Source organism: Nicotiana attenuata, chromosome 3 (genome assembly GCF_001879085.1).
Source record: "Nicotiana attenuata strain UT chromosome 3, NIATTr2, whole genome shotgun sequence".
In the NCBI taxonomy this organism is placed as follows: domain Eukaryota; kingdom Viridiplantae; phylum Streptophyta; class Magnoliopsida; order Solanales; family Solanaceae; genus Nicotiana; species Nicotiana attenuata.
In genome coordinates this window covers 11,734,243-11,748,116 of record NC_031991.1, presented here as the reverse complement: position 1 = coordinate 11,748,116, position 13,874 = coordinate 11,734,243, and the positions used below count along the sequence as shown (strand labels likewise).

General features: G+C 37.9%; 2 protein-coding genes across 4 annotated transcripts; one reads left to right on the top strand and one right to left on the bottom strand.

The window, feature by feature from the left end:
- Positions 897–7,989, bottom strand: LOC109223316. Of its 3 annotated transcripts, none has more exons than XM_019387575.1 (11): positions 7,810–7,989; positions 7,666–7,732; positions 6,859–6,935; positions 6,509–6,683; positions 6,142–6,209; positions 5,442–5,817; positions 5,244–5,332; positions 4,417–4,995; positions 4,111–4,323; positions 3,880–4,026; positions 897–1,474 (listed from the first exon to the last, which is right to left on the bottom strand). In XM_019387575.1, exons 2-11 carry the CDS (start codon positions 7,691–7,693, stop codon positions 1,241–1,243), a joined length of 1,986 nt encoding a protein of 661 aa, XP_019243120.1. In that variant the 5' UTR covers positions 7,694–7,732; positions 7,810–7,989; the 3' UTR covers positions 897–1,240. The 3 variants fall into 3 exon arrangements, with proteins under 3 accessions (XP_019243120.1, XP_019243121.1, XP_019243122.1); XM_019387576.1 differs by having other exon boundaries at positions 7,666–7,718; XM_019387577.1 differs by having other exon boundaries at positions 7,666–7,989.
- Positions 9,136–10,368, top strand: LOC109224180. The gene has a single exon (XM_019388765.1). It carries the CDS (start codon positions 9,136–9,138, stop codon positions 10,366–10,368), a length of 1,233 nt encoding a protein of 410 aa, XP_019244310.1.

Below are 13,874 nucleotides of genomic sequence, written 5' to 3'. Positions count from 1 at the left end.
TTCCTTAATTTTTTGATAAAGCTTATTACACTGCATAAGCTGAACATATGAATGTGAATTGGAGGTATTTTCTATTTCTCTTTTTCTTAGGGAAAGTTCAATGCGTAGAACCATAATTTGAAGGTCGCTATTGGTTGCCTCTCCATCTTGTATCACATGGTTGAAATTTCACCAAAAAGTTAAAAGAAATTGAAGAAACGATGCAACTAGTCCTAGCAACATTTAGGTCTGTATGCAACTTTACCCATGATTTAATAGCACATCTACTACTCTCGCTAATTGAAAAGTTATACTATTGACTTCCTTTAACTTAAGGTCAAGTGGTACTGTCATTTTTACACCTTTCTTTTACAAGTGTTTGGATATAACTGTCATGTCTTGCTAGTATGACAATGGCTACTATCATAAATAGTTATGTTTACTTAATTTCAGGAAACATACTGCTAATTGATTTCGGTTAGTTAAGATGACTGATCATTACTACATTGGACCATATCCAATCATCTTTAAATCAACACCGCTCACAAAATATTAGTAATAGGGTAATTATAACTCAAATTAACTTCAAATGGTTCACTGATTTTGAAATTTCAAGTGGTTTTCTTAAACAAAATTTAGTATAGAAATGACTCAATGGAGCAACTGTCACAGATGATTCATATAATAAACCTCTATTAGATTGAGGTTATAAACTGATTGACAAAATGTCATCAAGGATTTCCCATCTCTATGTTGGTTAAATAAAATGCTAGTCTGTCAACAGCTTTTCCTATTGATGTCGATATTACCTAAAGATGCCCAGTTAACAAAACTCACATGTCATACACTCATGAATGCGTATCCATAGTTGCAAATCAATAAAAAAACCTTGACTCACTCATCATAACAAGAACACATGAACAAAACCTCAACAAATTTAACAAAAAAAGAGGGAAATACAAGATCGTTTAATAAAAGCTCAGTCTAGGCCAAAAACTAAAAAACCAAAAATAAAAGACCAAGAAGATATGAAATCCACTAAGTAATTGCAATTCTCAAAGGAATCCAAGCTTCTAGCTGCCAATAAAGAAAGTTTTGAGCTACTTGTTTTATTACCATCCTAGTAAAAGAAAACATATTGCATGTGACAAAAAACAAAACCTTCTGCTATGCTAATGAGATCCGGTAAAAAGCTTCGCATAAACCAAAGTAAAGGAACGAGCCCACGAAGAGAGAAAAAGAGAAAAGTAAAAGAAAACACTCAGCAAGCACTTCCAGTTCCATTCAATAAGACTTCATTGTCTTTAACATTTGGTTGATCTTTGGCAGCTGTGGTTGATCCTATTTCTTCAGATGGCTTCAGTTCCCCATCTTCAGATCTGGGTAGAACAGCGGAACCCCCAGATGAAGCAGGTATTTTTGACCATTCTTTATCTACTGGCCTGTCTTGCTCAGTTATTTGGGTCGAAGCAGCAGATTGATTAACATTTCCAACCTGAAATATCAAAGACACAATCACTAACCCAAAATTAACCCTGTGTCGAAGAAATGACATGCAGTAATTACCTAAATAAAAGAATATTTGCAACTTTTACGTTGGTGTAATGCATCAAAATGGAGTAGGCACAATTTCTCGGACCAAGAACTGAAGCAGCGTAACGCTTGGCAGGGGAGGTCGGGGATTTACGACAGCTCTATGTGTGTCAATCAACTGCTGATGGTGCAGGGATATGGATGGGACAGGAGGGCTATAATGGTATATTCACAATAAGATCCTTTTACAAGATTTTGTTGGAAAGGACAAGAAGGTAAAGCAATCTGGACCACTGAGTGCCCAATAAGGTGGCTTCTCCACTTCCTTTTTTTGATTGGCCAGCTGCATGGAACTCTTAACCGTTAAAATCCCAAGAGAAAAGACAAATTGACATTGGCTGGTGCAATGTGTATCATACTAGTACTAGGAATAAGTGGGACACTTGGTCACACCGCATGACATGGGATTTGATCGTGAACATGCTGAAAAAATTGGTGATGGGACATAGAACAAGCAGGATCATCACTGTGTTTTTTGGACAATCGGCAGATCATTAGATGTGGTATATACTGCTTTCACTGATATTGAGATGGTCTGCAATTTTTCGTGTAGTTTTGGAGCAAATAGGATTTACAATCTATATAAATGATTAGATGGAAACTAAACTTCTTGCATAGTACTCGGATAGTTCTTGAATCCCAGGGGTTGTCCCCCTTGGATCAACAGCACTGGCTTGTCAAAAAAAGTCAGGTATTGTTTCAATGGATGCAAAGTAATGAAATCCGACTTTTGCCTGATAAAAAAAGGTCAGGTATGGTATCAACACAGTGCAAACTATCCCAACCAGTCCACCTACATCTATAACACAGTTCAGTAACTTGGATTCTGGAAAAAATATGCATGGACATAACTAGAGTTTGGTGGTTTCAAACCAACACCAGAGAATCAAATACATTTCAAGCTGGCATTAATATAAATCCAAAACAAAGCAACTTGTTTATAGCGCCGTCCTCCCTCCAGCAAGCTCTTGTCGTCCCACCATTCATTCAGAACTTCTATCTCAATCTATACACACACACACACACACACACACAGAGAGAGAGAGAGAGAGAGAGAGAGAGAGAGAGAGTATTTATTTATATAACAAATTTTCCTATTTTACATGGACATAATACAAATTTCGCAAGTTTAAACAAAAATCAGAGATACAAATATATTTTAAATGGACATTCATGTAACTCTAGACCAAAGCAACTACGTGAAAATCCCCATGCTCCCTCTAGCAAGTTCCCAGCTTCCCGGCCACTCAGTCACCCTCCTCCTCTCTCTTCATCATAAAGTAGAATCTCCTGAAATCATGCAATTCACCAAACACACACACCCTATCCACTGGACCCTGGAGGTGTTTTAACTTATTATTTTCGGATGAGCAATCGTCATTTCACCACAGTTCCTATCTATGTTAAACTTTACATACCTGAAAGTATTGGGATTGGAAATGTATGTGTGTGTGTATAAGGGTTGGAGAAATATTATCTTTTTACATAAGTTGGTGAAATATTACCATCTAATATTGTGGTATTGTATTGGTTAACTATGCACCATGGAACTTTTATGGAAAATCGGTCACAACTCTTTTTAAAAAAAAGATAAGGTTAAGGTAATGTTTACAACTCTATTTTAGATCCAACAGAAAACAGCTGTTGTGCTGCCAACCCAAATCTAACTATTTACAAACTATAATCAGCACAATCAGGTCCGGTTTGGTCCTCTGGACAAGATCTGCAGATACTATACAACAAGACTATAAATAGTTTGACTAGTCTCGGGACAATTAAGTGACAAGGTAAGGACGGCTCCATCAGTAAAGATAATGTCGGTTAATTTAAAGGCTTAGGAAAAATCTTCAAATTAAAAAGAAAATGAAAAAAGGACAAATGGTAAGGTTTGCAGGGAATGAATTGTGGAACGTTAAACAGGGAATTTTTTGTTGCAAGCAATCAAATCCTCTTTTTGTCCGTCCAACCAATTATGCGGAACAAAATCCCAACTCTATATCCTCTCATCAAACACCAAGCAAGCATAGGCCAGTGTTGGGACAGATTTTCTTTAAAGCCAAGAGCTGTTTTTAGGTGAAAACAACCAACTTAACTGAGATAGAAGCTATCCAAACACAATTAGTTTCCCAAAGTGTCCCATATATCTGGAAAGCCTTTCCAGAAGCATTCCAAAAAGAATGTTCAAGCACCCTCTTAGCAGCTTAATGCATTTTTATCTCTACCAATCGTTGAATCAAGGAACTATGCAACAAATAAAACGAATAAGAAAAGAAGATAAATCAAGTCTAAAGAAAAAGATCAATATACCTGTTTATTCAGCTGACGTTGTTTAGCTTTCTTCTCTTGCATTATCTTCTGACGCCCCTCATAGAAATCAAAGTCATCTAGAATGCAAGTCTTGCTGGAATGTGTCTTGAATATTTTAAGTATTTGAAGACCCAGCTCAGATTTTACCTGCAGCATCGGAAGATGTCAATAATTCAGCCAGAGAAGCATAAATTAGAAATTTGTAGCACAGGGGATGGGACTATCACACACCTCCTGAGTATCTCGGCTGTTGGTTACAGGTTTATTTTCATTGTTTTCCAATGTAATGTGCCTCAAAATGTTATTAGGAACATCTTTCACAATATGCCACTTCACTGGAAAGCAACCATTCCACTTGTCCTGCTGCCAATACTCAACAGTTTTATCAAAGTCAACTGGACCAATCATCTCTGCAAGACCAACAAACTGCCCACTTGCATTGACCTGTAAAACACCACAAAGGAAACTAACTAATACTCCCAAAGGTTGCCACTAGATGGACTTGCCTATTTGCAAAGGTGCAAAGATGATACTTACAGAAAACAGCAGAAAAACAGGACATCCCCCAGACTTCTCAGCTTCTCTGTAAGCTGCATCCAGTTTTTTGTTACCATTGGGTGTGCTTGCCCATACACCGTATTTAATGCTTTTGTGAACATCATCCTCGCTGTATGATTTAATGACAAAGAACTTTGCATCTGTGTATGTTTCAGGGAAATCATCTTTGTTGTACTGCTCCCTATCTGGGAAAAGGGGTAGATTATCCTCATCACAGTTGCCTTTTAGTGGAAGACTCTGCCCCTTAACTGCTAAGGATATAGGTTCAGAATCCTTCTGGTCCTTGAAACCCTTTCCCCGGGGTCCTCTGTTCAATTCATTCAACCCATCAGCGCTTTCATTGCTGTTGACAGATAAACCATTACCACGGCCACGAGGTCTATACTTGTGATCAGCAACCAACCAATCACGACCACCAGTCCTAAGATCATAAATACTAGGTGAAAATCCTAAACCACTTCTAAACGCGTTTCCATATTGGCCATACATCCGATTGTTAGGATACATCTGATTCATATATCCTCCCATTGCAGATGACGCTCTTGGATGCTGCATACCCTGTTGCATAAAGAAAATAGAATAAGGCGAAGATAAGAACATATCCAGGTCTACTGAACGCTCCATTGCCCAAATCATAAACACCATTGGTAAATTAAATCCAGTTTAGCCACAAATTGAAAATTTTGGAGAGCAGCATGTTTAGCCACCATAAAACAGGTGGGAAAAAGATGAATAAGAAGTACTGAATATCAAGGACACACAGCAATCAAGTGTTGCAAATGACAAGCACCTTAAGGAATACCTACCACTGAATGTGGAAGAGGACGCAGATTTTGAGTACCTCCAGAAGAGAAATTGCTCCCATGAGGAACTGCTGAAGAGACCCAAGGACTTACTGCATCAACAGATTAGTGATGATAAAAAACGTAGAAGCTTCAAGGATATATCTAAGAAACTAATTCCTTGAACCAAATCTCTTCCTTATAATCCGAGAAAAGGGATACCTGATGGCATGCCTCCCCAACCATAGGAATCAGAGGATTTAGCAGAAGAATTCTGGTATGTTGGTCTTACAGACTTTGACATATTGGTTCGATGAGTCACGGTACTCCCTACACGACTCTCATTTGCATTGGTTGATTCAGCTGGAAATTGCACTTGGTCAGGTGCAACAGAAGGTGAAACCGCTGTCTGGGAAGTGTTACCTTGGTTGGAAGGGTAAGATCCACTGGTCGAAGAAGCGGACTGAAAATAAGACGATGGGTATTGGTATTGCTGAGGGCCATAGAGCTGCCTATCATGTCCAACATGCGAACCCGATGGGGAGTATGTCCCATATGGTGCATAACCATACCCATGCTGATAGTCACCGAACATGCCCTGTTATCAGCCACCAGGCCCGGAGAGAATCAAAAGCTAACCTCAAGTATTAGACTAATAAACAAGATCACAAGAATAATAACAAACAACATGAGGTCAAACAACTTCCAGTTATAGAGAAGGATAAAGGGGATGAAGGATAAAGGGGATGGGGAGATATGTCATCAGGACAAGTCACAGATCACAGTACCAACTCTTCTTCGTTAAAAGATCACAAATCACAATGAAATTCTAGAAATCAATTTCAAGGCAAAATTCTATAGATGGAAAATAAACAAATAAAAAAAGGAAACATAACTAATTAAAAAAAAAAAAAAAACTTACTTGAGGCATTTCAACTCCATCGGCGCTTGCAAATCCATCCCACTCATTGCCTGACGATCCATCATAACCTGTATTAAGACCATATCACAGGAGGATGAACAGACAGAAGCTTTATTGATAGAATGAAAAATATACCATCAAAAGGTACACTATGCAACTGACCAAGTAAAAGACCTTCCTGACCTTCATTCCTAATTCTACCTAGATAATTCAGAATTGCCTAGCAGCTTATCCATACTAACCACTGTATATCATGTAATTTAGCTGAATGTCCAATGATGAATCAAAATGATGGGCAACACAACATGCTGTTAAGTGTTTTATCAATTGATAAACAACACTCTCTATGCTGTCTGGTGTTTGTTACCTCCATAATAGTATGTTGAAGAAGGGTATGTTGGAGATGTGTATCCGTTTGGGCTGTAAAACATGCTTGGCCCTGTGAAATCCTGATTGAAGGGGCTTGTTGATCTCTCAAATGGCTTGTTCATTCCATTCGCCATGGTGCCAGGTTCAACAGGTGCATATTGAACAGATGAAACCTTTTTATCAAGAAAGAGGGATTGACAGTAAAGGGAGTTAATTTTCAACTCAACCAAGACATCCTATGTTGTCAAACATTAATGAAAAAATACAGCAAAGATGCCAAAATTTTCATCTAGTGGCATGCATTGGAAAGTCAAAATTAATCTCAAGATTTAAAGCAACAACCAGTACCTGCTTTGTTGAGTCACGAGCTTGAAGGGACTTATTCTCGGAATCCAAATGCAAGTCCTGTAGCAAATCTGCCGTCTCTTAAGCAATGTGAATTAAGGAGACAAAAAAACATGCCATAAACCCAGGGTCCGCCGGACATCTTATTTAAGCAGCTCATCCATTTAGAGTTTTGATGCCATAAATTCGTCTAATACATAACTTACATACTAGATATATTCCACAAGCATGTCAAACGTCATTAATATATACCCCTTCTATTCCACTCTATGTGACAGTACCTTTTCTCAATTACTTTTTAAATAGTTTGAATGTTAACTATGTGACCTATAATATTTTTACATGGTTTCTAAGTATGTAAATTTTATTTCAAAATACTTGAAGATTGTATGTCTGCTTACTCCGAATCATGCCATTCCAAAAATCCAACTAAACTTCTTTTAGACAAAATTAAAAGTGACCCAATAACAACCCACAAGCAGGGCAGAGGATGGTTCTTCAAGCATATCATTGCACTAATAAAAACAACAATTGTGCAATTAATTCCATAAGTATCAATTTTTCTTTTTTTAATTTCAGCACACCCCAAACAGCGATGAAATTAAGAAACAGAAAGAAAAGATAAAGTAAGAAATTATAGAAACGATACATATTCGGTAGTCAAACAGGGAGCATAAACCCTAGTAAAAACCACACAAAACCAGTATTAAAGAGAGAGATAACAAAAATAAAAACTTACAATTTAAGCAAACCCCAGATGAGAAAATAATTAAAAGAAATGAATAAAGAGAGAGAGAAAGAAAAGGATACGATCCGAGGAAGGAACAACAGCCGCCATAGGCAAAAGAGATCGACCAAAACACCTGAGAAGTGAGGCCTAATTATACGTTATTTATCAAAATGTGACTTGACTGTATATACAACCCCAAAATGAAGAAAAGTAGTACTACTTACTAAGAGATAAATGAGAGAGAGGGAAGACTTGGGGAAGGGGTTAGTTAGCCGCACAGGAGCCAAAAGAGGCTATTTTGTCTTTCGGTTTCGGCGTTCTCAGACTCGGACTCAGAGGGGAAAGTGAAAAATTTCTTCACGTAAACTATTGTGATTCAAATAGCTCCACGGCTCTTTCTCCCAAACCGGAAACTTCTTTCCTTTTCTCCCTTTTCTTATTTTATATATATAATATATAATACTATAAACTTAGCCACCATTTTTGTTGAGGGAAAAGGCCAAAATTGTACCCCTACTATTGAAAATTAGTCACGTTAATATCCCGTTCTACTTTTCGTCCAAAATAATACCTGCCGTTACTAAAGTATATAAATTTGTACCTAAACCTAACAGATATCCTACGTGGCAACCGGGACCCCCAATATAACTTGCCAACTAGGCATTTTTGACCCGTCTCTATTAGAAACCCGCCCACCCTTATAATAACCCGCCCTACTTTACAACCCGTTCATTAGCCTCATTAAAATATTCCCAACCCGTTTCAATAGTCAAAACCCCACAGTTGCCGATAGAAAAAGCTCTCACCTACTCTCTTCACTGTAAAATCGTCTTCATCGTAGATGCATACGAAGGTACTAATTTCTGTGTTAAAATTAGTAAATCATCATTCCTTTGCTTTGTTTTTGGTATGGCCAGAAGCATATCGTCTCATTGTTTCAATTTTTTGTTTCTTTGACTAGGGTTTTATAGAAATCATTTAGATATGTATTTTTTTAGTTAGGAGGTGTGTCTGATTTTTGTTGTTTTTGTTTGCATGTGGTCTGTTCATACTCGATTTAACCCTAAATTTGTTTTCCTCGTTTTGGTCTTTATTACTGGTGGTTTAGGGTTAGTATTTTGTCTTGGAATGATCCCTATCTGGTATTTTGTTCTTGTTTCGGTTTAGGGTTTTAATTTTGGTGGTCCTACATATATGGTCTTTGACAAAAAAAGGGTCCCTTTTGTGTTGGATCTGTTTCTTTTGCTCTGATTTTTGAGTGTTGGTCCCTTATTTCTTATACACATGCGTTGAGTTAAGAGATAAGTGGGTCAGAATTTTGCTTTTTTTTTTTTGTTTATAGACTTCGTCCCCCATCATCTCTTTGTTTATTGTAGTTGTGTCTTCATGTGTGGCAGCCCACTATTTTTTTGTTTCTTTATGTGTCTTTGTCTTAACTTTATGTGGTTCTTATGTCTTTATTGTAGGGTCCACTTTGTCAGCATATTATATAGGTTGTAATGTTACTTTTTGTTAATTTTTTCCCTTTCTTATTCTGCAGCTTATAAGCAATGGTCTTATTGGATCAGATCTTTCATTATGGTGGTGATTGGATATATAATCCACAAGTGTTATACTCAAGGAAGCTTGTGCACACTGTTAAAGGTTATAACTCTGACCAACTGTCTTATAACTATTTAGTAAATGAATTTACTTCTAAGTTGGGTTTTATTGGAGTTCAACAAGTAATTGTGAATGGGCCTTCTGGTAGATATTATGAAATAGAAAGTGATCAAGGTGTTAGGAGTCTACTGTCTTTGGTTAGTGATCAGTTTAATGTTATTGACTTCTTTGCTGTAGATGAGTGTGAGTTAAGTATTAATGTTCATAATATAGTCCAACACATTGAGTCAAACACATCAGAACTTGATGCTACTACTGACTGTAGTTCAGATGACAGTGAAGAACGTGGATGTCATTCTTCTGATTCTTCAGATTGTTCTGATATTGAATCTGATTCATTAGAAAGACTTCATACACAAAAAGAGAGGAAGATATCTGATAAGTTGACTGATTATAAGGAGTTACACAAGTCCATGACATTCAAAGACATTCCAGAAGCTAGAAAATTCATCAACATGTATTCCCTTGCTAATGGTTATGGGTTAAAACAACTTAAGAGTTGCCCCCAAAAGCTTAGGTACAGATGTTTAGATGAAGACTGCCCCTTTGTTTGTCATATTTCTAAAGACTTTAAAGGTCCTGGTGTTAAATTCAAGACTTTAAAGGTAGAACATAAGTGTAATACTGCATATGATAACCACAGGGTAAGTGCAAAAACTATAGCTGCTTACTTTAAGAGAGGGCTGCAAGATAATCCTAAGATTAAAATTAAGGAGATGATGGCAAGTGAAAAAGCTGCATTTAACATCAATGTTAGTCATTTAAAGTGTAAGAGAGCCATGAGAATGATCCTGGAGAAAATGGAGGGTAGTTTTGCAGATGATTACAACAAGCTTGAGGCTTATGTTAATGAATTAAGGTCTAGTAATCCAGGAACAGATGTGATGATTAACATTTCAAAGGATGCACTTAGTGAAGGAAAAAGAATATTCTTAAGAATGTATATATGTTTTCATGAATTGAAAATGGGGTTTAAGAGTGGGTTGAGACCATTCATTGGCTTGGATGGAACCTTTTTGAAAGGAAAATGCAAGGGTCAATTGTTAGTAGCTGTTGCTCAAGACTCCATAAAGCACTTTTATCCCTTAGCTTGGGCTGTTGTTGATAAGAGACCAAAGTGACATGGAGTTGGTTCTTAAGACTGCTACAACATTTATTGGACCTCAAAATGAGAGAAAGGGTCACATTTATATCAGATATGCAAAAGGTATGAACCTATCACTTTAACTGATTCATCTCTTTACTGATGCATCTCTTTACTGTTGCATTTATTTTTACTGATGCATCTCTTTTATGTTTTTTCATTTTAAGGGTTTGATTGATTCAGTCCACTTGGTTCTTCCTGAAGCACACCACAAATATTGTGTAAGACACATAGAGGCAAATTGGTGCAAAAGATAGGGACATGGGGAATATAAGAAGTACCTATGGTGGGCTGCATGGAGCACATATGAAGAAGATTTTAAATACCAATTAAGGAATATGGCACAAGTGGATGAAGATGGCAAGGAGGCTGTTGAAGATTTGATGAAGTACCCACCTCAAAGTTGGAGTAGAGCAAACTTTGACACTGTTTGCAAGAACTACTCAGCGGACAACAACCTAACTGAGTCCTTCAATTCATGGATCAAGGAAGCAAGATTCAAGCCAATTATCAAGATGATTGAGAATATTAGAGTAAAGGTTATGAACATGCTAAGGGAACATGAATATGATGTAATGTCATGGAGTAATGACTTCAGTCCCCAAACCATGCAACTGTATAACCAATACTTGAAGATTGCAAACAAGTGTCATGTTCATTCCAATGGTCAAGAAGGATATGAAATGAGTGAAGATGGTGACAGACACACAGTGAATATGGTCAATAAGAGATGCACATGTAGGACATGGGACCTTAATGGAATACCTTGTCCTCATGCAATCAAAGCAATACAACATAACAAAATGAATCCTTTGACTAAAATACACTAGTGGTACACCAAAGAGGCCTATCTCCTAGCCTATTCACATAAGCTTCAACCAGTGAGAGGAGAAATTTTTTGAAAGGTTGAAGCATCCCATGCAATGGAACCACCAGAATTTGTTAAGATGGCTGGCAGGCCTAAAGTCAAAAGAACAAGAGAAAAAAATGAAATAGTCAACAGACAAGATGAATGGATGCAGTCCAGGAAGGGGAGGATAATGAAGTGTTCCACTTGTGGTCAGCCTGGACACAATGCTAGGGGCTGTGCAAGGGTAATATTTTTTTTTCAATACTGTCTAATCTATTACCTATTTACTCTTACTATGATTAATCTGTTTCTTTAGTTAAATAGCATTCTAAGGGAAAACAACCAATGGTAAGTAAGAAAAAGGGCAAGCTGTCACGACCCGGATTTCCCACCCTCGGGGGTCGTGATGGCGCCTACTAATGTGAGCTAGGCAAGCCAATCCTTTAAGACTAATTACTTCATTATCCCTGAAATCTGTACCTATTACAACTACTTAGACCTTAATCACCCAAAACCTGGTGTCACAGTGTCACAGACGGTCTAAGATTTACTACATACAAAGTCTGAAGAAAATAACAATACACTGTTTCTGAATTAAGGAAAATGAAATAGGGAATAAGGGATAGAGGGAGACGCCAGGGCCTGCGGATGCCTGCAGGTCTACCTTGGATCTCCGCGTGGACTGAAGATAGCACCCGATCTACTATCCGAAGTCTACAGCACTGGGATCTGCACAAAAAAGTGCAGAGTGTAGTATCAGTACAACCGACCCCATGTGCTGGTAAGTGCCTAGCCTAACCTCGGCGAAGTAGTGACGAGGCTAGGACCAGACTACCAAATAAACCTGTGCAATTCAAATATATACAACGGAAAAGAAGTATAGAAATAAACGGTCGAATATGGGAGGGGGAGCATGCTGCGGGGGAAATATCAATTCCGAATAGAAAGACAACAGGTAAATGCAAGAAGCAATATATCTCAGATATCAATAAAAGAACCAGAAATAAATAAATGCACGGCATCACCCTTCGTGCTTTTACTCTCGTCCTCACCAAAACAATCAAGTAATGAAAACGTGCACGACATCACCCTTCGTGCTTTTACTCTCTTTCCTCACCATATAATCAATATAATCGGCACGGAATGGTACATCGTGCGGCACGGCATCACCCTTCGTGCTTTACACTCTTTCCTCACGATCATACACGGCATCACCCTTCGTGCTTTACACTCTTTCCTCACAAAAACAATGCACGGCATCACCCTTCGTGCTTTAACTTTCTTTCTCACCCAAACAACAATCACAAACAATAGGGCAAGGGAATAAATGAAATTACAATAAGAATCCCGGCAAGGGAATAACAATTCAACAATTAAGTCCCGGCAAGGGAGCAACAATTCAACAATTAAGTCCCGGCAAGGGAGATAACAAATAAAGCAAATAGCCCGGAATAACCTCTTCTCTTTCTCACTTTTACTTCACAATTCACTTTATAACTCGAGCCAATGCTCTAGAGATTCAATTATCACTTACACTTTCACAATTCGTTACACAACTTGAGCCAATGCTCCTCAATGTTCATAGGTCACAATTCCTTCCACAAACTTTACACAACATATAGAAACCATCACCAAGGCATAAAAAAATACAACGAAGTCATGATAATCACAATATAAGACCCACGAGCATGCTAGACACTAATGTATAGATACTCGTCACCATGCCTATACGTCGTACTCAACATTTACCACATAGCAAATAGGACTCGACTCCTAATTCCTCAAGCTAAGGTTAGACCAAACACTTACCTCGATGCCACGAACACAATTCACGTCTCAATTATCGCTTTACCCCTTGATTCCACCACCAATTCGCTCGTATCTAGCCACAAGTTACTTAATTATATCAATAAACGCTAAATGAATCAACTCCAATGCATGAAAATAAGTTTTCCAAAGTTTTACCCAAAAAGTCAAAAATCGGCCCCGGACTCGCTTGGTCCAAACCCGAAATTCGGACCAAAACCTGATTACCCATTCACCCCCGAGCTCGGATATATAATTGATTTTGGAATCCGACCTCAATTTGAGGTCTAACTCCCCAAATTTTAATATTCTTAGGTTTTTCCCAAAATTCTCAATTCCACCATGAAAATCCTAGATTCTAGGAAGAAATTTTGTAAAAAGAAGTTAAGGAGTAAAGAAAATGAGTTAGAAATCACTTACCAATATTTTGGAGAAGAAAGGTTGTTTGAAAAATCGCCTCTTATATTTTTGGGATTTTGAAAAATGAAAAATAACTAAAAATCCCGTCTAAATATACCCCTCTCAGACCCCCTGTGCGGACCGCACAAAATCTAGTGCGGCCGCACAACTCTCCATGTGGACTGCAGTGACATGCTTTAGTATTTTGGCCATAACTTTCTCTATAGATGTCCAAATTGTGATTTGTTTACCTTTCTGAAAACTAGACATGAAGGGCTACAACTTTCTTTTTTGAATCATCTCAAAATTCCTTGTAGATCAAAAGATATAGGCTTCCGAAGTCGGACCAGTGAACCTGTGCGGATCGCACAAAATCGAGTGCGGCCGCACAACCCCCACCGCGGACAGCACCAAAACCAATGCGGTCA

What these genes read in the sequence shown, in the direction of transcription:
- LOC109223316 (XM_019387577.1), bottom strand. Translation starts at nt 7,693, where the DNA reads ATGGCGGCTGTTGTTCCTTCCTCGGATC. An exon ending in TTCAACATACTATTATGGAG is followed by an intron (nt 6,210 to 6,508) that starts GTAACAAACACC and finishes GTCTTAATACAG; the next exon opens with GTTATGATGGATCGTCAGGC. An exon ending in GTCCTCTTCCACATTCAGTG is followed by an intron (nt 4,996 to 5,243) that starts GTAGGTATTCCT and finishes TTTATGCAACAG; the next exon opens with GGTATGCAGCATCCAAGAGC.
- LOC109224180 (XM_019388765.1), top strand. Translation starts at nt 9,136, where the DNA reads ATGGTCTTATTGGATCAGATCTTTCATTATGGTGGTGATTGGATATAT.